General features: G+C 35.9%; 1 protein-coding gene across 5 annotated transcripts in view; it reads right to left on the bottom strand.

The window, feature by feature from the left end:
• Positions 1-1183: 1183 nt before the first annotated feature.
• The window catches only part of YTHDF3 (YTH N6-methyladenosine RNA binding protein 3), a 46613-nt gene continuing 20571 nt past the window's right edge, over positions 1184-27225 (bottom strand). For all 5 annotated transcript variants that reach the window (XM_036755424.1, XM_036755417.1, XM_036755439.1 and 2 more), the window contains one exon: positions 1184-4358. In XM_036755424.1, the coding sequence (XP_036611319.1) occupies positions 4335-4358 (24 nt within the window). In that variant the 3' untranslated portion in view covers positions 1184-4334. The remainder of the gene's footprint in view (positions 4359-27225) is intronic.

Genomic DNA, 27225 nt, shown 5'->3' with positions numbered 1-27225 from the left:
CAATTTTAACAAAAAGTTTTACCTTTTCAAAGCTATAAAAATTGGGAGGTTAAAATGTATAATTAAGATTAATATGGTTATTAATAATATTTATTCCCTCTAATTCATGTTTTCATTTCTGAATGCTTCTAATTATAAATGAAAGCACTACAAATTACCAATATATTAAAATGACATACATCATATTACTGCATTTGAAGTAAAGAGAAACTTAATTTACAAGGATTGACTTTTATCTTACATTTTTACTAACGCTTTATTCTTGTTTAGTTTAATTTCTGTTATTTGCTCCCACATCATAAACTGACAAGGCATTTTACTGAGTAGGATTAGTCTGCACAAGTGAGAGAAAGAAAACCAAATGTAGCAAAATTGTCAAAAGTGAATCTTAAAAATGCATTCTGAATAATAACTGTTCTTGCTATTTGAATGACATGTAATTAATTACATAAATTAGAAGTATGCAGCTTGGGTGACTATCCTTAATAATAAATTTACAAGCTGCTCCCAATAGAGAAATATTCCATATATGTGAACAGATGGAAGGAGATCAAGTATAACTTATTGAAGAGGACAAGGTGAAACCAAAATAACTCCGATAAATTCAAGGTGTATGTTTGGTGGGAGAGGAAGGGGCAGCTTTGTGTCACTATTATTCCCACATCCCTGTTTTCTTAATATCTATCCAGCATAAAATAACTATTTACATGTATAATCTGTCAGTATTATGTCATGGTATAGGGATTAAGACTGTGACATTCAGCTTGGGAATTAAGTGGAACAAGAGGAAAGAGGTTGAAATGTTTAAAAAAAAAAAAAAGGATGAAAATTTAACAGGCATGTAAGACTAGAAAAGGGCTGATTTAACCTGGTATCAGGCTTCCTTTTCTAGATACTTGGCTAAAGAGGAAGCAGCTTTATAATGCTAAAGAACTGAGCATGTACCTCCTGTACAAATAATAAGAAAAATTATTCTAGCGAAATTCCAAAGTTTATACAAACTTGAAAAAGCTGTTTTAAAACTAAAGTTCATATTAGATTGTGTTATAATCTATTTGTACTCAGAGGGGAAAGTGTAAATCAGGAAGGCCATAATTCCATATGCAAAAAATGTTGCAAAATTTATTCTTCATTGAGCAGTATCTTATATATTGACAAAAGAGAATATAGAAAAAAAGGCAGGTGTGAGTGAACAGTTTTTATTGAAACCCTCAAAGATTAAAGAGGACCAAATGGTGAGTTTTGGTACCATAACAGAAATCCTCACCCAATTGTACCATCATTCACATGAATGAACAAACCCAAACACGACAAAATTCAAAGTCCCATGTTTTTGCTACAAGAGAGTGTAAATGAACTGATCATTTTATCATAACCTTTTCTTTAATCATAAGAAAAAGAGAAGGGAATTTACATGGCATAACAAAAGATATGCAAAACTTAATGAAAACACAAGTCTCTTAAATTCCTTAAACTTATTTTTAAAGGATGCAAAATTCATTTGAAAGTATTAAATTACTTAAGCTGATTCTTTTTATTTATTGCAAACTGTTTAACATCAGCCCCACCCCCATGCATGGTATTCAAAAAGAACACAGTTCTTGAGTTAGAATGACCATTATAAGTTAAAAAATGTGGAAACAAATACCAAAACTAAAAAAAGGCTGGGGCTTCTTTTGGAAAGAATCTGCAAGTACCAGTATGTATAGAGAAAGAATACTAATTTTGGTTAGTTATTTCTTTACTTTTAAAATACAAACTAGAACACCTTCCAAAATAAAATACCCAGAGAAGGTAATTTTAATAAGAAACATTCAAACCAGAACTAGGAAAAACATTAAACAAGAAATTTACTGGGCCAATAATTTTTCTGTATGCTCTATTACTTCAAATATTTGGTAAGTGCTCTCCCATTTCAGAACCCAGGTTCTCTCCCATTTGGTCCTACAGTTAAAGAACATTCAGTTGTGCTGCTGACACAATCATCTATTAGCTTTGCTGAAGGAAAATAAATCTTATAAGTCCTATATCGATAGACCAAGAAGGAAGAGAAGATGGGTGCTTAGAAGAAAATTTAATGAAGATAAACAATTACCAATTGGGAGAAAACCCTACATTATAAAATAGAAAATTCTTATTCCAAAGGACTATTGCACCTATTTCACTTAACATTAGCAATCCAGGTTGAAGGCACTGCAATGTATTTCTCACCGTGAATAAATCTTATTTCAAACTATTTAATCACATATGACATTTGAGTCTGCTATTGCAATCAGCTGGCTTGCTGAAAAGTGCTCCCATGCTGATTTATCCCATAGAAGTCTATGTAAATTAAACAAATTTGAACTAGATGTATTTTTAAAAAACAAAATTTGTATTAAAGTGCCAAAAAAGAGAGGCCCTCTGGGGGTAGAGAAGGGCTCAGGCTCTCTCTTAAGCTCTAAAGGATCAGCTCCTCAGATCATGCAGAATAGCCAACATCCTGATGATATGATATGCCCTATAATATTACTGATAAAAAAAAAGTTTGGTAACTATACCCAAATGCCAATTGCAATTATAAACAACTATAATAGACACATTATAAAAGATTTCATGGCTTACTTTTTTAAACACTTAGAATGGGTAAAATAGGTGCAATTTCCCTTTAAGAAAAGTGTTTTTGTTATATGCTACTGAGATTTGAATGTTCTCAACACACTGAAATAACTAGACTGACTACTAAGCAGCTGTGAAATAGCTATAGTTATTTGCAAGTACGGTATCATTTCACTTGGATACAGTATTTGCAAAGGAAGGAGAACTGTGCAACCTAAAAATATTTAAATGAAAGCCTCAGAGAAACCAATGCTATATTTACCATTAGGTTTCAGAACTGAAGTCATCACCGAGACCACAGTAAAGGAAAACATTTCCAAACATGATGTAAACATATGTGGAGTAATGTGAAACATCAAGGTATTCGGATCTACTGTATTGCTATTATCAGCTTTAACATATTTTCTTTCTACACAGCTTTTTCCTTTTAGGACAGTAATGTCTGGTGCTAGTATATTATGTTGTTCATCATCATGTTATGCAGTCAAATCAGTTAATACAGATGCTTGATGTTTTAAATCAATTTAAATCAATTTCTTCCAAGATACAAAATTAATGCTGATACGTAGCTAAAATTAAAGAAAAGGTAAGATGTTAAATAAAAAGACAACTACAAGAATATTCCCACTTATATAGCTCTGACCAATAAAACATCAACACATTCACTTAGATACTGATTTAATCCATGGATCAAGGCCATATTTCAAAGTATTTTGAGGATGCTAGGACATTGCAAAAGCTGGAAGAAAAAAGGTGAGAAACAGTATATGCTTGCTAAATAAGAACTATGTTTATTCAGCTACTGAATCATCTAGGAGTAAATTTTTACTTCATGATAGCAATCTGTCAGGCTCGCAAAGACCCAGAAATAAGAATTAAGGATTATTTTTAAATGTAGTTAGAAAGGTCATAAAAAGTCTGATTAGACTGAGGTACATTTACTCAAAACTTTGAGATTCATCAAGTGGTAGGTAGCAAACAAAATAATTCCTCAGACAAATGCACATTTTTCAGTATACATGTTATAAGTTGGGGGGTAGGAGAAGAGGGGAACAGGAAGAAGAATGTGCATTAATTGGTGACATCCACCAAGCTGCATATCAATATTCTGTTACACCAAACAATTTGAGACAAGGGAAATATCATTCTAATATAACTTCAGATTATATTTTGTTTGGCTAAAATATAGCTTAAGGTTGCTTTGCCATATTGAAAGTTTACTACAATAATTTTCACATGAACATTTAGACTTGAGTTTTAATCCAGGACTAAATATGGCATGATTTTGCTTTTAATCTGTCAAATAGCTAAAAACTGACAATTAAAAAACTACGACAAAGAAAAAGTTGAAGCATTGTGAATCTTACATCATTGAACCGCTTCTAATGGTTGTTAGTATTTAACAAATTCAAAGAGTTAATGAATCCTTGCATTCATTCAGTCTCCTGTGCCTTAGCTAGGATGCATAATTACAAAAGACAGCAGATACTGGGAAAAGCTTCAGGACAGAAAGTGCTTGACGAAGTTACAGTTCTCAAGTGTTTGGTGAGAGAGTATATAAGGGCAGATGCGCTGATGAGAACCAATACAAGAAGAGTCAATTGTGTGTTAAAGTGTTCAAAGATGTCACCTTAAGCAGAAAAAAAAAAAAGCTTTAATAATGTCTTCTTAGACATAGGAGGCATTTCCAGAGTCTACATCATTAGTGTTGTATTTCTAGCAGGTCATCTCCACAGTTATTGTTTGTTTCTATTTCTCTCCTGAAAGAAAAACACAAAATCAACTTATAGCAAATGCTTTTCATTTCAGTATGTGTAGCAATTGTCATTTTTTCTAATACAGTGACATTCTGCATACTGCTACCCAAACCAACATTTTCCTATGTGGTCATTAGTACATTATAACAAAATGCCAAAGATAAAGTTATTGTATCACAGGACTAATGCTGATATTTAAGTGCTATACAGTTATATAGCTTCTGTTTTATTAGAGCAGCTGGAAACATCAATAAAAACTTATTTAAAATAGAACACAGGCTTAGAATCAGAAAAAAATATGGGTTGAATTCCAACCCTGACCTCAATTTTTGTGTGACTCTGTCACTTATATGACCATGTCCCTTATCAGAGCCTCAGTATCAGAGTATCAGAGCCTCAGGCAACTCTCTAAGACTAAATCTTATTTACCCTTTGACCCAGCAATATACCACTATTAGGTCTATTTCCAAAGATGATTAGGGAAAAAGGAAAAGAATATATATATATTCTAAAATATTTATAGTAGCTCTCTTTGTGGTGGCAAAAAACTGGAAATTGCAGGGATGCCCACCAATTGAGGAATGGCTGAACGAGTTATATTCTTGTGATGGAATACTACTATGTTATAAGAAATGATGAGCTCAATGATCTTAGAAAAACATGGAAAGACTTGCACAAAATAATGATGGGCAAAATGAGCAGAACCAAGAGGACACTGTATATAGTAAAAGCATTATTGTTTTAAGAATGACTTTGAGTGAATGACTTGTTTTGACTATTATAAATGCCCAAATTAACTATAAGGAACATTGGAAAACTATCTGCATCCAGAGAAAGAAATGATAAATAGATGTATAGAATAATTTTACATCACAGACACACACACATACACACACCTATTTGTATCTAATGGTGGCCATCTTGGAGTGGGGGGGAGTGAAGAAAGGAAGAAAAAAAATTACATAATTTTGTTGTATATTTAAAAGGAATAGTAGATTTGCAGTTGTGTGTAATCATTTTTTTTAAATTATACTACATTATGGAAATGCTTGCTTTATTCCATAAATAAGAAAGGGAGGGAGGGAGGGAAGGAGGAAGGGAGGAAGGAAGGAAGGAAGGAAGGAAGGAAGGACGGACGGACGGACGGGAGGACTAAGTTGAGGAACAGGTACTGATGATCTGCATCGGCAGAAGGAAGATTTTCTCAGCTGGGATCTCTCAACACTGTTGAAATCACAAATCAGATCAAAACCAAAAACAAATCCGCAAAGCTCTTGTTACATTTATAATATAGTTCCTAAAGAACTAAATGCTCATATAACATATTCTTGTTAATGTACTTTTAAGTACTTGGAGGGTAGGATGAAGAGTCTCAACACCTTCTCAGATGAGGGTTTGTAGGAAGAACTAGGGACAATTAGGAAGGGCAGGGTGGATATACCATATGAAGATAGGAAGAGATTATTTTAGTTTTACTTGTAAACAGGAGGACAGAACTAGGAATCCACAGATGAAAATTAAGGAGAGGCATATTTTAGTACAATAATAGGGTAAAGTCATTTAGCCTTCTAAGGCCAGTTTCTTTGTCAATAAAACAAGTGGTTAAGCTAAATGGCTTCCAAGGACTGGCAGCTAGGTTGTGTGCAGTGAATAAATTACTAGGCCTGGCATCAGGAACACCTGAGTTTAAATCTGATCCTGGACACTAAACTAGCTCTGAGACCTTGGGCAAATCACTTAAACTGTTTGCCTTGGTTATCCCAAACTGTAAAATGGGGTTTAATAATAGCACTTGCCAGCAGGACTGTTATGAGGATCAAGTGAGATGATATTTGTAAAAAATGTTTAACAGTGCATGGCACTTGATAACCCATTAGAATGTGAATCTTTTATCTCCAGTGGTATGCCCAGTGCCTTGCACGGAGAAAATGTTTAATAAATGCTGACTGCATCAAGCTGCTATATAAACCATATGATTTAAGATTCAGCTGCATTTTGGGGAGAGGGAAATCAGTAAGGGCTTAAGTATTCAGAGAAGGATTCACGAACATGAACTAACTCAAGCTCGTCCTTGAAAGAGAGAAAATGATATCAACGCAATTAACATTAGTAGTTAACACCTACAGAATAATTTAAGGTTTATAAAATGCTGTGTGTACATTATCTCATTGGTCCTTACAACAACCCTTTGAGGAATAGGTGCTGCAAGTGTTAGAATTTAGACAGATATAGGGGAAAGTGTAAAAATTACTGTTAGCATCAAGCTAAGAATGAACGTCATATAAATGAAAAAAAGTCGAGAATGGTCTGAAGGAAGCAGACCGTGTACACTGTGAAGGAGTAGGAAATAAAGGATAGTCCTAGTGAAGAATAGGCTGATGGAAAGCCCTGAAAGTGAGAATGAAGAATAGTTTTCCATTTTCATATCATCATTCAAATAAAAACAATAGAATTTCTTCATTCAAACAACTTTACACAATTGAAACAATGCATCTTTAACTTATATATCCATTTATTACATTAACTATTCTAATTCTCATAGTCAACTAAAATTCCATTATTTCAAATGCAACAGACTGAGAAGACATCAATACTTAATTTCTCTGAGAAATCAACCTGACACCAGGACTTAAGAATTCTTCAATCAATTCAGATTTTCTGCCAAGGGACAGTGCAGTCTGTTTCATTTTGAAATTTATCATGAGCAATGATATTATTAAGCTTTGGGTGGGGTTTTTCTACTAAGCATAGAGATTAGCTAGCATTTGAAAGAAAAGTACAGGAGAATTCAACAGCTGGTTAATGATAACTGCTATCTATAGACCACATGGCAAACAGATTTTTCACTCATGCAAAAAGAATCTGTTACATATATTACCAAAATGAAATAGAAGAAAGCAATAAAAGAAAAATCATAACCTCTATATGTCCACATAGAACTGAATGACTTGTGTAGCATAAAAGGACTAGGGAGTGTCCTGTTTCCCTTCTATGTGTATTCTAAATTCACAATTATTTACCTACTTCTTCAAAGGATTTTACTGATTTCTTCCACTAAAGAAGTAAAAGAAAGGCAGTGTGGTACACTGGAAAGAGCATGGGATTTGGAGCAACCCAATGGCTGTTCAAAACTAGGGTGACCTTGGGTAAGTCATTTTACCTCTATGTCAGCTAGGTGAGACTTACTTAGAAGTCAGGATTTAAAGGTGACTCAGATGCTTACTAGTCATACGATTCTTTTGTTTGTTCAGTTGTTTCAGTCATGTCTGACTCCATGACCCCGTTTGGAGTTTTCCTCACCAAGATACTACAGTGGTTTGCCGTTTCCTTCTCCAGCTTATTTTTTTACAGATGAGGAAACTGAGGCAAACAAGGTCAAGTGACTTGATCAGGCTCACACAGCTAATACGTGTCTGAGGCCAAATTTGAACTCAGGTCTTCCTGATTCCAGGCCTAGCACTCTAGCCACAATGCCACCTAGCTGCCCCATTACGTGAGTCTAGATAAAGTCTTTTAATCTGTCTCAATTTTCTCATTTGTAAAATGATGGGATAATACCACCTACTTCACACAGTTATAAAGATCAAAAAATGGTATAAGTAAAGGGCAAACCTTAAAAAGCACTACATAAATGTTAGCCATTATATTTTACCTCTCTGGACTTTAATTTCCTTGCCTCTAAAATAAGGGAATTTGAAAGAATAAGCATATAAGATCCCATTTAGCTCTAAACCTGTGGTCTTATGATCTATTTCCACTCTCGATGAAGGTCAATAACAAAGTTCATTAGATTCTATTCCTCTATTATTGATCACATCAAAAGGAAAGTGTTTCAAGGAAGATAGAAGGTCAGTCAATAAAAATTTACTAAATGCCTATTACATGACAGACATAAACTAAGAATTAGGGATACAAAAAGAGACAAAAGACAGCCCCTGCCCTCAAGGAGCTATTTAGGTAGAAAGAATAAGGAAACAAATATGTACGAACAAGCTATAAATACAGGATAAGTAAGAAATAGTTAAGGAAGGGAAAGCACTATAGAATTAAGAGGGGTTCTTACAGAAAATGAGATTGTAGTTGGGAAGTCAAGGAAGCCAGGAGGCAGAGATGAGCAGGGAGAACATTGGAGGGGCGGTGGGGGGTGGGAGGGCAGTCAGAGAAAATGCTTGGAGCTAAGAGAATGTCTTGTACATGAAACAGCCAGGAGACCAGTGTCACTGGATCAAAGGGTACATGGTGAAGAATAAGGGTTTAAGAAGCCTGGAAAGGCAGGAGGAGGCTGGGTTATGAAGGGCTTTGAATGCCAAACAAGACCTGTATTTGATCCTGGAAGTGACAGGGAGCTACTGAGTGGAAAGGGGGTGGGGGTGGGAACCCATATGGTTGGACCTGCACTTTCAAGAAAATCACTTTGGCTGGAGGATAGACTGGATTCCAAGCATGAGGTCATGAAGGTCTACACGAGAGTGCTTGCAGTTGTCAGGAGAGAAAGGGGCATGTTTGAGTTTTACAGCATGTGCTCTACGACAAATTTTGATTATTCATAGCAATACAGATGAAAAATTATATGAAAAGTGTTTGAGGCCATCTACAATTCATTTTCTTACTAATAAATCTATTTGGGTTAATCTTGCTTAATGGGGAAAAGTTATTGAAACTTGTAGAAATCTTTTTTCCACAGTAACTTCAACTACAACAAATTTCAGTTAAAACTAAATAAATATTTGTTATAGAAATTTTAAACTACAGCACACCAAAGGAAATGCAATTAAACAACAAGATTAAACATCAACTATGTCCACTTAATGTGTATTTGGATTTATCCTTATTGAATAACTATTTTATAGCTGAAGTTTCCTTGGCATGTGAAAAATTATTTTCTTTTATTTTGCACTGTAGTTCAATTAAGTTAAATCAAATAAAAGCACTGTTCCAGGCCCTGAGGACACAAAAACAAACAAAAAGATAGTTCCAGCCCTGAAGCAGCTCAGGTTACATACAATTCTAAATTCATTTCAAATGAAAAACTATTTGATAACTGGAAAAGCAAGAAGGTGCATCTTTCTTTTACTGCCTAAACAAAGATTAACAGACTGCATAACACTGTAAGTTTCTTGTGTTAACTGATGGTTGAAGTAATCTTAATTTTAAGATATCTTTTACGATGTTAAAATACTTTATAAGTTTAAATAATGCTAACTGCATTAAAGTGTTTTTTGTTGAACAAAAATACCTAGAAACAAAATTTCTGACTATACTTAAAGTTAAACCTAAAGGCATTTTGTTTTGTGATTACAGCTGTACTTCTATTATGGTAAAATGGAAAAAAAAATCCCATAGGGCAGCTAGGTGGTGCAGTGAGTAGAGCAGGAGGACCTGAGTTCAAATCCAGCATCAGACACTTGACAGACACACTTCTAGCTGTATGACCTTGGGCAAGTCACTTAACCCCAATTGCCCTACCTTCCCCCTTCAAAAAAAATCCCAAATGCAAAAGCTTCAGCTTTAGTAAGCAAAATAAATCCTCACCACCTTATCTGTGTCCCGTAAAATTACCCTGCTCCAACAAAATCACTGTGCGTGTGTGCGTCTGTGTAAATCTAAAAATAAACCTTATACCCACCAACCATGTTTTTTTTTTTTAATTCAATTTATAGCAAAGCATCAATGCACTATGTGGTTTGTGTGCATGAGGGGACAGGGCAGAGAGTGGAGACATTTTTCCTTCTTGGTGAAGAAGGCAGGTGACACGTAAACAAAAGATATCTATAAAAATCTATTTTACAGAAGTTAATCTTTTTACATTTTCAAGTGAAACTACTGAAAATGTGTTTAGATAATTTGATTTTAAAATTTGTGGCATGTCTTACAAGTGTGGCTATTATAAAGTCTGACTACAAAACTGTTTTCTAGGGAAAAGTCTACATTTTATGATGGGAGTCAATGGAAAAAACAAGATCTGAATTTCCAAAATTCATTTCAGTCAACTTGTTGAAAGAAACAATTACATATAGTGAGCCATACTTTAAGAAATAAGGTGTGGTAGAGTAGCCTGGTATCTAAATTGTTTTCTCACACTTGAGACCATAACTTTGCTGGTGGGAAGGTAGTAATATATGCCTACAGAGGCTCTCTCTGTATTTCCCCTAGCAGTAGCAGGGAGTGCTGTGTCTTCTATAGATAGAACTGGCAGGCAAAAAAAGTTTTAGCACACCTCAAAGAAAAATATTACTTAGAAACGGTGTTATCACAGCAAATCTGACTGCCTATGTATCAGCTTAACCCCCCCCCTCCAAAAAAAAATTAAAAATGCTAACGATTCTGGAAGACAATGTTCTACGCGTTACTAAAACACAGTAACACATTTCGGCAATGCTCGGTAACTGAACAGACTAGCAATTTAAACATTCCAAGGATAACCTTGGAAAAAAAATAGTGGGTAGAAAGTATACAAATTTTTAACTTTCACAGTAACCATTAAAAGTATGTCATGTTTACTTTTGCCACAAGAATCTTAACACTTTCTAAAGAGTCAGTATTTGTCAGGTTTGTACAAAATCACAAGCCAATGAAATTTTTATTTTTTTGTTTCATGGTAATGAGTCTCCCTGATTTAGATGATGGGCCCTTGGAAAACTATCAAAGAAGCAGACTGTATCTTACTCAAAGCACTCACTGCATGATGGAATTTCCAAAGCCTACTTCTTCTGGCACATCTTTAAAGAAGCTGGGGTTATGTCAATTATGCGATGAAGAATAGGAGATGAGTATCAACTATTTCTGTGTATAATAAATAAATAAACATAGAAAAGTATAAACCTTGGTACAATAATTTATAGCTGTGCATCATTTACATTTTATTAAGCAAAAGACTATTAAGTGACTTTCTCAAAGGTATAAAGAAATCAAATGAAGAAACCTGAGACCTGAACCTAGGTTTTCTGAGCCCCAAGCTGAAATTCTTTCTGCCATACCATGATGTTTCCATGATAAGGAAGTTTGGCATAATTGATATGGCAGCTAATCTTGGAGTCAATCATATCTAGGTTCCTATATTGCTTCTGACACAACATGATCAAGTGACAACTTCTCAATGTCAGAGGAAACTCTCTAAAAACTAAGTTACAGAGCTGTTGGCTTTAGTAAAGGCTTATCTCCTTACCTTGATAAAATCACAAATCCAAAGCAAGAAAGTTCGTAGTAATAAGTTATTTTAAGAGATTTTCTAACCTTTTTTTAAAACTTGGAAGTTTAACTACAGTGATACAATTAACTGTCAAAAATGAAATGGGTTGTGTTAGGGGGAAAGGGACAAAAGTTCATAAAACGTTAAAGAAGGATGGCACATATTTGTGGTTGTATTTTAAAAATATCTCCATTCAAAGATTCTATTTGCTTCCACTTAGCTGAGGGTAAACAGGACCAATCTTAGGTAAACTCATGCCTCCTCTTCCTCTACTTTTTCTTTCCTTTCGTGCTACAAAGGATTTCTTCCTAATTTTAAAGCCCAAAATAATACCTTCCTACTTCCTACCAATTTCATACCATAAAAAACAAGAAGTCCTATCTCAGATCAGCACTTGCATCTCAAGTCTTACCTCTAATCAAGGTTTAGGGAGCTGCTGCTATGTAGAGAAACTTGTGCCACTCATCAATAACTTCTTCCCATCCTAGAATTTCTAATGATCCTGTGATGTTTTCTCTATGACCTGACGCAAGATCACTCATGTCTCTGGGCCTTAGAGCCACATTTGAAAAATGGAGGTGGGGGGAGAAGAAGTATTGGACTAGCTGGCCTCTGAGTTCCCTTTCTAATGCTGTATCACACCTGCACAACTTGGCAGTAAGTAGGGACCAAAATTAAAATAGGCTAAACTTTTTCTGGCTGCAGATAGGTTTTTAGCAGCTCACTTTCCAAGTAAAAGTATAATTAATGATTAAACTATTTTGCAAATAAACCATATTTTTAAAAAGGAGACATTTCAATTAATATCAATTAATTACACTTATTACTTAAGATTTTTATTTACCACAAAATTGATCCTCTCAGACTAAAGACAGTGGTGATAGTTGGTTGCCATGGGTCATGTGACAAACAGAACAGAGTACACAGTGGCAACCCACGTACCAAGTTACATGACAGGCACAATAGTGACTAGTAGAAGGTGGGTTAAGTGGACCACAGACAAAGCATTTGTTAAACCTTTTACTTTCTCTTACATCCTCTACATTTTTTGCTGGCTGCCTGAAATCCTTTGGTGGGCTGCATGTTGTGCAGGTCTGTTCTATATCTAGAATTCCTCTTATGTTCCCCTTTGCCATTCTCTAACATCTTCCTTAAGGTCTCTTTCAGAGCTATGATCAGTTCTATGAATCCTCTCCTATTTTAAATAAAATATCCAGGAAAAGACTTTTGCCTCATTTGGAATATTTGCTATTAAGATTCCTAAGCCCTGAATATAATTTCCACCTCTAAAAATAAAACTTCTGACAAAGAAATTATTTTAACACACCACATGGAATTAACAGTATTACTGTAATCCTTTATTTTAAAATCTTCTGCCCTATTAAAAAGTAAAATAAACCACTGCCTCTTCCTTGTAGTTTAATTGACATACTATTCTTAGATCAGTGCAGAGGATCCTGTATTCAATTTACAATGCTATTTATTTTGTTCAATAACCAAATGTTGATACAGGATAAAAACAAATAAAGCTATACATACAAGACTTGGAAGTGAATAAAGAGCCACCTAGTGGTCCCCTAAGGTCTTCATCTCCAGTTTATATTTCACAACTGCTTACTAAAGAAAATATACAATAGAAGAAAAACTCCTGTGAGTCCTAAAAAATATGGCCCTTATAGATATCGCAGAATTTCCTTGAATGTAATGGAATACTATTGTGCTATAAGAAATGGAGAGCAGACAGACTTCATAATAACCTGGAAAGACCTACGTGATCTGATGTTGAGTGAGGGGAGCATAACCTGGAGAATATTATACACAATTACAGACACAGTATCCGTGATGACTAACTTTGATAGACTTGGTCCGCAATACAAGGTTCAAAGATAGCTCCAAAAGACTCATGATGGAAAAAGCTATCCACATCCAGAGAAAGAATCACAGAATCTGAACACAGATTGAGGCAAACTATTTGCTTTCTTTTTTTCTTTTTTGGTTTTGTTTCTTCTTTCTCATGATTCACTCTTTTAGTTATAATTCTTCTTTACAACTTGAATATTGTGTAAATAAGTTTAATGTGAAGGTATATGTAGAACCTATACCGGATTACATGCAGTCTTAGGGAGGAGGAGAAAATTTGGAACTCAAAAACTTGTGGAACTGAGTGTTGTAAACTAAAAATAAAAAATAAATTTAAAAAAATGTCCTTAAATCATTCATAAAAGCAGTAGTGTAAAGAACTTTAGACTATCTTCTCCATCCCAACCTTTTACAACTAGAGAAAAACTAGCAAAGAAAATTCAAATGATATGATTAAGGGCAGAGTGTGCACTCCAATCCAAATGTCCTCATTTCCAGATTAGGGCATTTTCTACTACTTTAGCAAACTTAAGTTAAGTAACAGTTCAATAAACTGTCATTACCTGTAGATGAGTTTGGCTAGCAAAGGGGGCAGAAAGTCAGCCCTGGCAGTCAGAGAGGTCTGAGTTCAAGTCTTATCTCTGCTAAGATACTGTGGCATACTGTGCAGCCATCAGTCAAGTTTAGGAAACTTTTTAAGCAACAAAGTTGCAGAAGGCTGAAGGAAATTTATATTTGGATCCCAGGACCAGGCCCAAAATTTTTTTTAAAATATTACATGACTGATGGAGACACAAAACATCGTATTTCAGCAAGCTTTAAGCTTGCGTGACATTTTTTAAAAAGATGAATATTGTTGATTAATTTCATTTTTAAATCAAAGAAATATCTAGTATTTCATTCTTTTTCAGGAAAATTGGAAGACCTAAATGACAAATTTGTTACAAGGTAATAGTATTTTCAAGCTTAGCAGATAGCATGTTTCAAAATTTAAATGACAGACACTAAGATATTTCCCCCCTGTAATCCTTTATCATTTTCAAAATTACAAAGACTGATGGGGAAGAATAGGTGACATTGGAATGTGTGTATTTCTATATCTACATACATATTATGGACTTATTCAGATAGAGTGAAAAGAACACTATTGGACTGGAAATAAGAGGACCAGAGCTTTATGAATATCCCAAGCTGTTTAATCTTTCTGGTCTCATATCTTCATCTATCAAACAAGAGTACTGTACTAGGCCAGGAGTGGGGAACCTGGGGCCAAGGCCACATGTGGCTCTTTAGGTCCTCAAGTGCGACCCTTTGAATGAATCCAAGTTTCACAGAACAAATCCCCTTAATAAGAGGATTTGTTCTGTAAAACTTGGACTCAAAGGGCCACACCCAAGGATCTAGATGGCCACATGTGGCCACAAGGCCACAAGTTCCCCACCCCTGTACTAGACCAAGGATTCTTTATTTTGTGTCATGTACCCTCAGGCAAAATGGTGAGCAGATGACTCCTTTTCTGAATAAGGGGAAAGGAGAGAAGCACTTGCATCCACTATGTGTAAGGCACTGTGCTAAGCACTTTACAAATATCTCATTTGATTCTCACAAAATACAGGATTACACTGGAAATCAATTATATTGAAACACAGCTATCAAAGTATTAAAAAAAAAAACCCATCAAGTTCTTGAAGAACCCATGCACATTACATGATCTCTAAGGTCCTACCTAACAAAATTCTACAACCCTAAGTGTTGATTTGGAAATAGCTAGCTATGCCTGCACAGAAAAGGAACAGCCTTCCCCAAACTATGAGACTTTAGCATGTCAATTTGCAAGTGAGATTAATTTCAGGTATTTTCAATAGACATTCATTATATACCTATTGTGGTTAAAAAACCTCTGCACTAGGCTAGGGATACAGGGATGAAACAAGATAGACACTGACCTCAGGGACTTCAAATTCAAAGGGAGTATGGAGTCTTGGAACATAGTTAATATAAAGAAGTATGTGATAAATGCAAAGGTGAGATCATAAAATCCTATAAGAAATCTAAGGAATGAGAGATTAATTTAAGCACTGAGGTTGGAGAAAGCTTTCCTGAGGAGAATGGTTGTGTCGTGAAGGAAGGGAAATGCAGTAAGAAATTCTTCAGAGGTTAGGAAGGATGAGGACTGAAAAAAGTACCAGTTGAGGGGATGATAAAGAAGTCATTAGCAAAGAGGAGAAAAGTTGGAATCCAGCCAGACTGACAGGGGTTGGGGAGTGAATGGGAGAAGTGGTAGAGGTAGTATGAACAAATTAGTTTGGCAAGAGAGAGAAAAATCACAGCTTGGGGGAAGTGAAGAGTAAGGTCATGCATGGGAATGGTACTTTTTTTTTTCTTTAGGAGAGAGACCGGAGGATGTCTATATTGTATATAAGACGGACAGGGAAGGAGTCAATAAAAAGGAAGAGTGATGACTTGGTGGGAGGAATTGGCAGAAGACGGTGATCAAGAACATAGGAGCCACTTTTCCTCTGAGATCTCAGGAAAAGAGAGTGAAGAAAAAGAGATTTGGAGTAGGAGAATTAATGAGGACAAAAGAGAAGAATGAAATGCAAAGATATGAATTCAAACTAAACAGATTCATATCTGTAAATAGATGTCACTAAACCTTTTGGAGCCCATTTCCTCATCTGTAAAACAGGAATAGTAAGACCTGAACTACTTGTGTCTCAAGGTTATGAGAAAAATGTGTTATAAACTTTAAAGACCTGAGTTATTTCTATTATAATACCACTATGATAGAATTATTTTTAAAAGTTTACTTCCAAAGAAAACTAGAACTTGGAACAAAAATGTGTACGTTTTACTTTAATGAAAAAAAGTCTGGGAGTGTACTTATTTGGTAAACTGCCTTAAATTGTTTTCCTTTAAGAAAGTTAGGAGGATATTTGGGGAAAAAAAGTTTTTTAAAACTGTTTTTAAGAGGCTAACTGGAGTAAATCTCTCTTAAAATGGTAAATATGAAAATTATCAAAGATAATAAAACTTTATTTACATATTTCAGAATCTCATACATGAAAATTAAATTCCAAATGTTTTTAAATCTCCATCTTAATTCTCTAATCAAACTCTTAAAGCCACTTCCAGGAGTTTATCAACATCTTATTATGTCAATCAACAAGTATTCACTAAAGGCCTAATACAAGCTAGATACTATGCTAAGTGGCAGATGCTAGTACAAAGAATGAAATAATCTTTATTATTAAGGAAAGTACATTCTAATAGGGGAAATAACAAGCACATATAAGAATATGAGTAGCATTAATATCAAGTTAAGAAATGCAAACACACAAAGTAGTTCTGGGGAGGGCAATAACAGGTGGAGGGATAAAGAAAGGTTTCATGCAGAAGGTAGTGTTTGTAGAGAACCCAAGGCAGAAAGTAAGGAAGTACATTCTAGTCATGTGGGACAGCCAGTCCAAAAGCTAGAGATGGTATGTGTGAAGAACAAAGAGACTGCCGGTTTGTCTAGACTGAGAGTATAGAAAGAGGGATGTCCAACAAGGGTAGAAAGAAGGGACTGAAGCCAGGATATGAAGGACTTTAAAAGCTAAAAAAGAGTTCCTATTTTATTCTTGAGGAAAAAGGTAGCTACTAGAACTGGTTGAGTAGGGGAGTCACATGGTGAGACCTGCACTTCAGAAAAATTACTTTGGCAGACGTGTATAGGATGGAGTGAAATGATGAGAGATTTGAGGTAGGGAGCACAATTAGGAGGCTATTGCAATAATCAAGGTGGGAAAAGGTTACAACTATCTGAGTAGAGAGAAGAGATGCTATGAAGTTAGAAACCACAGTATCTGCTCGATGATGGAGTATGTAGGGTGAGGTAGAGTGAAGAGTCCAGGATAATGCCAAGGTTACGGACCTGGGGGGCTGGAAGTGTGGTAGTACTTTCAAGAGAAATAGGCAGGTTTGGAAGGTAAAGATGATGCATCTAATTTTACATATGCTGAATTTAAGATGTGTCTGGAATATCTCATTTAAAATGTCCAACAGCCAATAGCTAACAAGGGACTTAAGCTCAAGTGAGAGAGTGGACCTTAATATATAGATCTGAGAGGAATCCACATAGAGATGATAGTTAAATCTACAGTTACCAAGAAAGACAGCTAGGTGGCACAATGGATAGAGTGTTAGACCTGGGGTCGGGAGACTTAAGTTGAAATCTGGCCTCAGACACTTACTATCTGTGTAACTTTTGGGTAAGTCAGTTAACCTCTATCTGACTCAGTGTCCTCATGTGTAAAATACAAATAATAATAGCATCAACCCCCCCAGGGTTGCTGGGAACATAAAATAAAATTCGTAAAGCAGTTGGCAAACTTTAAAGGGCTATATCAATGCTAGCTGTTTCTATTATAATTATAATTTTTATTATTGAAACTGCTCGCCCTGAGATTATTTCAACTGTCAGGCCTGATGTCCATTACTACTCGTCCTTCTTGACCTCTCTGCCACCTCTGCTACCCCTCCCCAAATAATCTCTGCTCTCCAAGTTTCCTTCATGCTGATTTTCCCAGGCTTTTCTCCTATCTGCCTGGCCAAGGAGTCTCCTTTGCTGGATCATCATTCATATCTCATGGCAGGCCTGCACAACTTATGGCCTGCTGGCCACTTACAACCCTGCAGGCTGCTTGCAGCATGCCAAAGGATTTCTTCTACACACAAAGAATGTTTTCCACTACATTTTTCACCGGCCACACAAAACCCTTTGGCATGCAGCAAGTGGCCTGAGGACCATGGGCTGCAAGTTACACAGGCCTGTCCTATGGCCTAAGTGTGGGTGTATCCAGGGTTTTCTATTGGGTCCTTTTCTCTCTTTATACTCCCTTACTTTGGGATCTCATCAACAACTATATGCAAATGACTCAGATCTCACAAATCAGTATGAAGGATGAATTTTGAGGGAAAAGATAAACTCTCTTCTATACGTGTAGTTTGAGATACTTAAAATGTGGGAACTGTATGAACCAAACTGACTTCATCTTGAGAAACTGACTCCATTTTGAGACTTGGGTTTCATTTTCCACTCTCCCCTTCCCAATTTCCTGTTTCATAACCTGGGGAAGTCCCAAAATGCACTCTCCCCCACCAAACTGGAAAGTCCCTAATCTTCCCTCCAATAAGAAATCAGATTACTTAATCTTACATCCTGATTTATGTCTTGTTTATTGTTTTCTTATAAGGTATAAAATTTGTGCAAAATCTGTCCAGTACCTACAGAGGAGCCTAGTCCAGTTTTTTGTGCAACTACAGGCCTTGCCAATAAGGCCAAACCTCTGTTTCCTCAGTTACTGCAGATTTCATTTGGAGTAGGATTCCAGCCAAGACCCCTGGGATAGCTTTTTGGAAGAACACCCTAAGCAGGGGTGGGAACCTTCAACCTTGAGGCCACAGGTTCCCCAACCCTGCAGTGTGATCTGGTCAATTTTTCACTGAGGGACTTACCTAGGGAAGACTGCCCCAGAGTCAGACTCCCCCTCAATCTCAAATTCTTCTGAGCTAAGATACGACTGGACATTGCTGGGGAAGGTAAGATGCCACATTATTGAGAAAGGTAAGCCCCCACACTGTAGGGGAAATAGATAGCTCTGGGAAGTCCCTTTAAGGGCATAAGTTAAAGTAAACCTCCTCATAGAAGGGCCCTTAGGGAAAAAAGGGTAAACCTCTACATTGTTGGGAAATTATGGGATCTAGTACTAAGTATAACCATGGGAACCCCATTGGAAATTTTGTTTTTGGCCTGGGACCAGGAAAAAAATGTGCTTGCATGAAACATAGCTTAAAACTTCAAGAGATTCAGCTTATAACCTATTTTGGCCTCAATTTGGCACTTTTGATTATTGTGCATTAAAGAAATTAAGACTAGTCTAAAATATGTAAAAGATCTCGAGTCCCAAATTCAACCTGAAGAAGAGACTTTCAATTACTGTAAATTAAAGGCTTTGAAATGGCTTTTAGTAAATTGTGTGCTCTGACTTTCTATGTGTTTCTTATTGTATTGTCTAAAAGTATTGTATTGTCTTTGTGTCACATCTAGGGTTGTTTGTTCTCAGGAAGATTTCAAAATGGAAAATGCAGACAGACATAAAGGCTGATGCAAAAAAATAAATGCAGCCAGAGTTTAGAATTCTGGGGAAGATTAATGAAGTTTCATACTTGAAATTGTTCCCCCACCTTTCTGTAATGTGATGCTAAACTCTCTGTGAGAGTAAAATATTTTGTTATTTCAAGCCTGATCAGGTTGAAATAAAGAGATAAAAAAATCAAATAACCACCCCTTCAAAAGGAAAACTTTTTTCTGGTTTGTAGAAATTTATGGCATTATAAACTACTTAGAAACTAAATTTGTATTTGATATAATATCTTTACCGTAAATTTCTAAATTATAACTGCTAAAAATGTCTTAGTAGGTTTTGGAGGTTAGTAGTTAAGATTAAGATTTCTGGAAGGAAGGATTTAAGAGTTATGAAAGAGATGCAAGAAGGGTTGATTCCACTGAGATAAACAGATTTAAGAAAGGTGCTGAATAAGGAGCTCATTCCCATTTCTATGATATCTGATAAGGCACTTTGAAGCTTAACAAATGTTGAAACATCTTAAGTGAGTTTTGGGGTGCTACTTGGTAGAATTTGTTCCAAGGAAATATAAGAACATGACTAGAAAATACAGGGAAAATCACAGACCTCTTATCACTTTCCTTGGAGACTGATAGATATATTGGTTTTGGGCTAGGTAGGAAAGAAGGTGATTTTTACTGATCAAAGCAAGGAAACTGAAGTTAGTTTAAAAGTAGTTCCAAACTGTTTAAAAAACAAAAAAGCGTTTTGCAATTAGTAGTTTAAATTTACCTGGCACTTAAAAACTGCCTGTTATTAACTTTCTTGACCAGGAAAAGAGAAAAGCTTATTTAAATCAGATAGCAACTTAAGAAAAAGCAAAATTTAATTAAAGAATGGGAAGGGAGATTAAAACAACAACAACAACAAACAAAAATGAAGTGAGGTCCTAGAGGAAGGTCCATTTAGCACCCCAACCCCAACCCTCCGCACAGCAGGGGCCTAGACTACCTCACAATAATGGAGACAGATATTCACAAAGACAGGAGTTGACCAAGAATTAAGAAGGTCTTTTGGGAAGGCTGAAGTAGAACTTTCAAAGCCTTAAATAACAGAATCAATTATTAAGGTAAATTAGAAGCAAGGTCACCAAAGAAAATTAGAAAAGACCATGAATTTGTAAGCTCTTAAGAACCTAAAAAGGTAACAGTTTTGAAATTTCAAAAGGGAAATTCAATGGAATGAAGGTTAATTCTTTTGTTAATCTGGGATATGATTGGGAAATACAGTACTCTGCCCCTGAAAGACCATTCAAAGGATATATCACGATCTTTGGAAAACTCCCCAGCTCCTAAGGAGGGAGATAAGAATGCAGGGGAATAGGAATTTGAGGCTGCCACTTGGAGCCTCTCCCTATCTTTCATCCAGAATTAAAACTGAAAGCCTCAGGTAAAGGTGGAAGGGTGGGGTTAGGTTATGAATGTAAAAGGAATTGACTTAGCTTCTCTGGGTAATTTAAAAGGAAATAAAGAAAAAGGTAAAAGGGAGCTGGGAGTGCCACAGTGAATCTTTGAAAATGAGACAAAATTCTGTTCTGAAACTCAATTGTGGTAATTCAGAACTGAATACAAACTACATTTGTATCTGGCATTAAGAAATCAATGATATTCTGTATAAGATAATATGGAAATGCAATCAACTGAACTGATGTTATATGACTGGTAATGAGCTTTATTTCATGTTTTAAATACATATTGTGTATGTTATTACTCTGTTTCTGAAATTTTTGTGAAATTTGTTAAGCTAATATATTAACCAGGGTCTGAATTAAAAGAGTAATTATTTTTTATATCTGTTAGAGAAGTGGCTTCTCTGATCTAGATTCTGTTGGACCATGAATTGAGCTATTAAAAGACTGGATTTAAAAAAAATAAGTATTGGAAAACTTCAATACATAATGGGATATACTTTGTTTCAAATAGAGAATAATGATGACAATGATAATGATGTTGATGGTGATAATGACAATATACTGTTTGGGGAAAAATCTGTATAAACCCTTTGAGATATTCTCATCTATGAAGTCCCTTCAAACTCATATTCAGGCAGGATCATATGATTTTATCAGTCCTACTGACTGAATGTTGCAAAATTCCAAAATACTGAAGTTACTGAAACTAAGACTGAAAAAACAGGATCCCTTCTCCCACTCCTTGTCAAAATAGGGGCATTTACAAGTTTACTATATAATAAGTTACTGTATGGTACATGGAAACTCCAAATAAGATAGGGAAAAAATCAATTAAAACTAATCACAAAATTTAAGCTATCTAAGATTACATTCAAAAGAAAAGTCCTAAGGCTATGTTGTGTATGATGAATTCTAAAGCATCATTTTTATGAGAAATAATACACCACAGAAGTTTTTAAAAAGACAAATGAACAACACTATTAGAGTAATGACCATACCAATATCATAAATATTCATTCTTATCTATCATAAGATTGGTACTAAACATGTGATTTCATTGGTATGGGGAACTCTACCAATGCAGGTCTAGGTTCACACAGCCAGGATGTTTCAAGCAGGAATTCAGCCAGGTTGTCTTGGCTTGGAGGCCAAATCTCTAACTAATTTGATGAACTAAACATTTTTCTTTTCACTGGAAGAAATTCTCTTGGTAATGATACTGTAAATCTGTCCCCTTCTGTCAATGGTACAAAAATCTGTCACCTTCCTAGTATTAAGACACCCCTCGTGCCTTGAAAATTGGCAAAGATGATAAAAGATGGGAACAGTTATTGTTGGAGGGCTGTGGGAAGAGAGGTACATCAGTGTGATGTTGGTGGTGTAATCAGTACAACCATCTGTAAAGCTGTCTGGAATAATGCAATTAAACTGACTACAACATCCACAGCCTTTGAACCAGAGATTACATTTAGTAGTGGCTTTTACCCCAGGAAGGACAATGATAAGAAAGTCCCCATATCTGTAAAAATACTTATAGCAACCCTTTTTGTGACTGGAAACAAAGTAGATGCCCAGCAAAACTGAAGAAGAGCTGAAACTGTAGTACATGAATGTAATGGAATATCACTGCGTTGTAAGAAACGACAAAGGCAATAAATACCAAGCAGCCCAGAAAAATTTACATGAACTGATTTAGTAGATAAGGGCCAAGAAAATTATATAGTGACCACAACAATATAAATAAGAACAACGTAAACAAAGAACTACCTGCCCCCTCAAAAAACAGATGGATAGATGATAAATAATTGAATATTACAAAATTATGAAGAACACAGCTTGGAAGAAAAGATAGGAGTGGAGGTGGATGGAGGAGAAAAGGCAGGGACCTACTTAAGCTCTCCCAAATTCCCCTCCAAACAACTTTAAATAATTCATCAAAACAAATTCTAGAGTGTTAGAACCCACAAAAGGACAGGGTGAAACGGTTTTCTAGCAAAGACAACTTAGAAGGTCAGCAGCAATGGTCTGTCATATCAGGATAAGAGTGGACCTCAGTCCAGTCCAGCACTGGCCTTACCCCACCAAACCAGCAGCTGGCCTTAGGGGTGATTAAATCAGTGGCAGAAGTGGCAACTTCCAAGGCTCTCAACCCACAGACATAAGGGGGCTGGACAACCAGTCAGAAGAAGATTGAAGGGGTCCCTCTACTGACACTAGGTGTGGGACTCTATTGTACTGCCCATACGTGAATCTGGGTCACAATCCTATGTTAAAGCCCGAGGGCAAAGAGCACTAGCACACTGAGCAGGAACTCTGGTCACAGTTCCAAGGTGGAAAACAGTGTTTGTGGTCATTCACAGACCAGAGCACAGGCAAGGAGAACAGTGACCATACCTCCTTAGATCATACTACCTTGGAAGAAGTGAAAACCTGAGACTCTCAGAACTAGCTCTGAAAGCTTAGGATGGTGTCCCTTCAACCCCGTGGGCACAGCCACATTTTAACATGAAGTTAAAAAGCAAAAAATAGGGTAGAAAATGAGGAAACATAAAAAAAAAACCTGACCACAGAAAGTTGATATGGTGACAGGTAAGATCAAAACAGGTAAGATCAAATTCAGAAGAAGTCAACAAATTCAAAATTGCTACATCCAAAGCTTCAAATAAAAATGTGAATTGGTCTCAGACCCTAAAGGAATTCTTGCAACAGCTCAAAAAGGATTTTTAAAATCAAGGAAGAGAGATAGAAGGGGAAAAGAAATGAGAAAGAAAATAAAACCTTATAAAATAGAAGAGGCCAAATGGTAAAAGAAATCCACTAAAGAGAACTCCTTAAAAAAGCAGAATTGGCCAAATGGAAAAAGATATTACCAAAATTTACTGACGAGAACTCCTTAAAAAGTAGAACTCACAAAATGGAAAAGGGGGTAAAAAAGTTCACTGAAGAAAATCATTTCTTAAAAACTAGAACTTGGCAGGGGAAAGCTAATGACTCCATGAGACATCAAGTAACAAACGAAACAAAATCAAAAGAATAAAAAAATAGAAGACAGTGTGAAGTATCTCACTGGAAAAAGAACTGACCTGGAAAATAGATTGAGGAGAGATAAATTGAGAATTACTGGGCTACCTGAAAGCCAGGAACAAAAACAGCCTACATATCCTCTTCCAAAAAAATTATCAAGGAAAATTGTGCTGATATTCTAGAACCAGAGGGTAAAATAGCAATGTAAAAAAACCCTGCCAATCACCTCCTGAAAATCCCAAAATCAAAATTCCTAGAAATATTATAGCCAAATTCCAGAGCTCATAGGCCAAGGAGCAAATATTGCAAGGTATCAGAAAGAAAAAAATCCAAATATTATGGAGCCACAGTCAGGATAACACCAGATTTACCAGCTTCTTCATGAGAGGATCAGAGGGCTTGGAATAGGATTTCTATAAGAGGGCAAAGAAGCTAGAATTATAACCAAAAATCACCTACTCAGCAAAACTGAGTATAATTCTTGAGGGGAAAATTGGACATTCAATAGAGGACTTTCAAGTATCCATGATGAAAAAATCAGAGCTGAGGAGAAAATCTGACTTTTAAATACAAGACTCAAGAGAAGCATAAAAAGGTAAACAGGAAAGAGAAAACATAAGAGATTCAATAAGATTAAACTGTTTACATTCCTATACAGGAAAATGATATTTACAACTCCTAAGAGCTTTCTCATTATTAGAGCTGTTGTGAGTATACACTCACAGAAGACATAGGTATGAGTTGAATATAATGGGATACCTAATAATAATAATAAAGGGGTAAGAAAGAGGAATGCACTGGGAGAAGGGGCAAAGGAAAAACAGAATGGGGTAAATTATCTCATATAAAAGAGGTACAGGAGATTTTACAGTGAGGGCGAATATGGAGGAGGTGTTTATGGCAGAGCAACTGAACCTTACTCTTACTGGAACTGGCTGTAATAGTAATTAAGGTGGGACTTTTTGCTGTTGACCTTTAATGTTTCTGGCCTTTGTTTGAATGGGGCAGATAAAGTGGGATGTTTTTGTATTTCTCAGCACTGAGACAATTGAGAGCCACTGATTTGTATTTGATGTGATATTGGGGGTGGGGAACTTCTCCACAGCCAGCCTGGGTGAGGTCAGGGTGCTCTGGCCCTGAACAGGATATATAAGCACAAAGATTAGTGTTCTGGCTCTCAGCTACAGCAGGAGTGACATGTGACTCTGGGCCAGCTGTTATGATGAGCTCCCCGGCTGTACACTTTGATGTTGAATTGTATTTGGTCTGTAATTTAGGGTGCTGGTTTTTTCCTCTGAACTAAGCAAATGATATTTGTATGCTGGATTAAAGTAAGACTGTTAACCCCTTAACATTGCTTTTAAGGAAGATCAAAAGGACCTGTGTTGGCAGCTTTCTGGGTGCTGGTTGTTGGTGGATCTTACACCCCCACAGAAACTGCAAGCTGGATTGTTGAAACATTGGCTCAAAGAGGGAATAACATATTCAGTTGGGTATAGAAATCTCTATTACCCTATGGAAAAGTAGGAAGGGAAGGGGAGGCTGACAGAAGGAGGACAGATTGGGGGAGGTGGTAGTCAGAAGCAAAACATTTTTGAAGATGGACAGTGTGAAAGGAGAGAGAGAATAGGATAAATGGGGGGAAAGGAGGATGGAGGAAAACACACAGTAATTATAACTATAAAAATTTTTTTAAACTTTCTCTGATAGAGGCTTCATTTCTCAACTATATAGAGAACTGGGTCAAATTTATAAAAATAAAGACAGCCACTTCCTAGTTGATAGTCAAAGGATACGAACAGGCAGTTTTGAAGTAATCAAAGCTTTCTATAGTCATATGAAAAAATGCTCTAAACCATTATTGATTAAAGAAATTGCAAATTAAAACAACTCTGAGGCATCACCCCTCACCTACCATACTGGCTACTATGACAAAAAAGGAAAATGACAAATGTTGGAGGGGATGGAGGAAAACTGAGACACTAATGCATTGTTGGTGTTCTGAATTTACTCAATGATTCTGGAGAGCAATTGGGAACTATGTTCAAAGGGTTATAAAACCATGCATACCCTTTGACCTAGAAACATCATTACTAAGTCTGTACCCCAAAAATAGAAAAAAAAAACAAAAGAAAAAGGACCTATATGCAGACATATTTATAGAAGCTCTTTTAGTAGTGGCAAAGAATTGGAAATCTTGGAGATGCTCATCAATAGGGGAAGGGATGAAGGTATAAAGTTGTAGTATATGATTGTGATGGAATATTATTACATATAAAGAAATGACAAATAAAAAGCTTTCAGAAAGAACCTAGCAAGACTTATACGAACTGACAAAAGGAGAAATGAGCAGAACCAGTAGAACATTGTACACAGTAATAGCAATATTATATGATGATCAACCATGAATGACTTAGCTATTCTCATCAATACAATGATCTAAGACAATTCCAAAGGACTTCAGAAAAATGCTTTCCATCTCCAGAGAAAGAACTGGGAGTGTGAATGCAGATTGAAGCATCCTTTTTAGAACTTTATTTTTCTTGTTTCTTTTTTTTTTTGGTCTATTATCTTTCACATGACTAATATGGAAATGTTTTACATACATTACATGTATGACCTTGTAAAAGTGCTCGCCTTCTTAATGAGGGCGAAGGGGAGGGGAAGAATTCGGAACTCAAAATTTTATAAGATGAATGTTAAAAATTGTTGTCACATATAATTGGGGAAAATAATTTTTTTTAAAGGAAGAAAAGATAAAATTCCCCCATCCTATCTACTTTGCAGAGGTGCGAATTCCATTAAGTGCTGTACATTGCACATATTTTCAGATTTTTCAATGTATTTTCACTAAGGCTGATTTATTTTGACTTTAAAAAATATTAAGTGTTGCATGGGACAGTTCTCTGGGAGGGAAAGGGATTCTGCGGGAATTACTGTGATTTTTTTTAAAAAAGGCATTAATGAAAACTTTTAAAAAATCAAGTAACTGGGACAGTTAGGTACGCAGTAGATAGAGCACTGGCCCTGCTGTTCAGAGGTCCCTAGTTTAAATCTAGCCTCAGACACTTACTAGGCGTGTGACCCTGGGCAAGTCACTTAACCTCAATTACCTGAAAAAAAATCATTTTAGAAATAGCCTTTAATGCACAGGAGCAGCCTTTAAAAGAAAACCAAGCAAATAATAAAAACTGAGTAATTAAAATACTCACAAAA

The sequence above is a fragment of the Trichosurus vulpecula genome, chromosome 1 (assembly GCF_011100635.1).
Source record: "Trichosurus vulpecula isolate mTriVul1 chromosome 1, mTriVul1.pri, whole genome shotgun sequence".
NCBI lineage: Eukaryota > Metazoa > Chordata > Mammalia > Diprotodontia > Phalangeridae > Trichosurus > Trichosurus vulpecula.
This window is presented reverse-complemented; position numbering and strand designations above follow the sequence as displayed.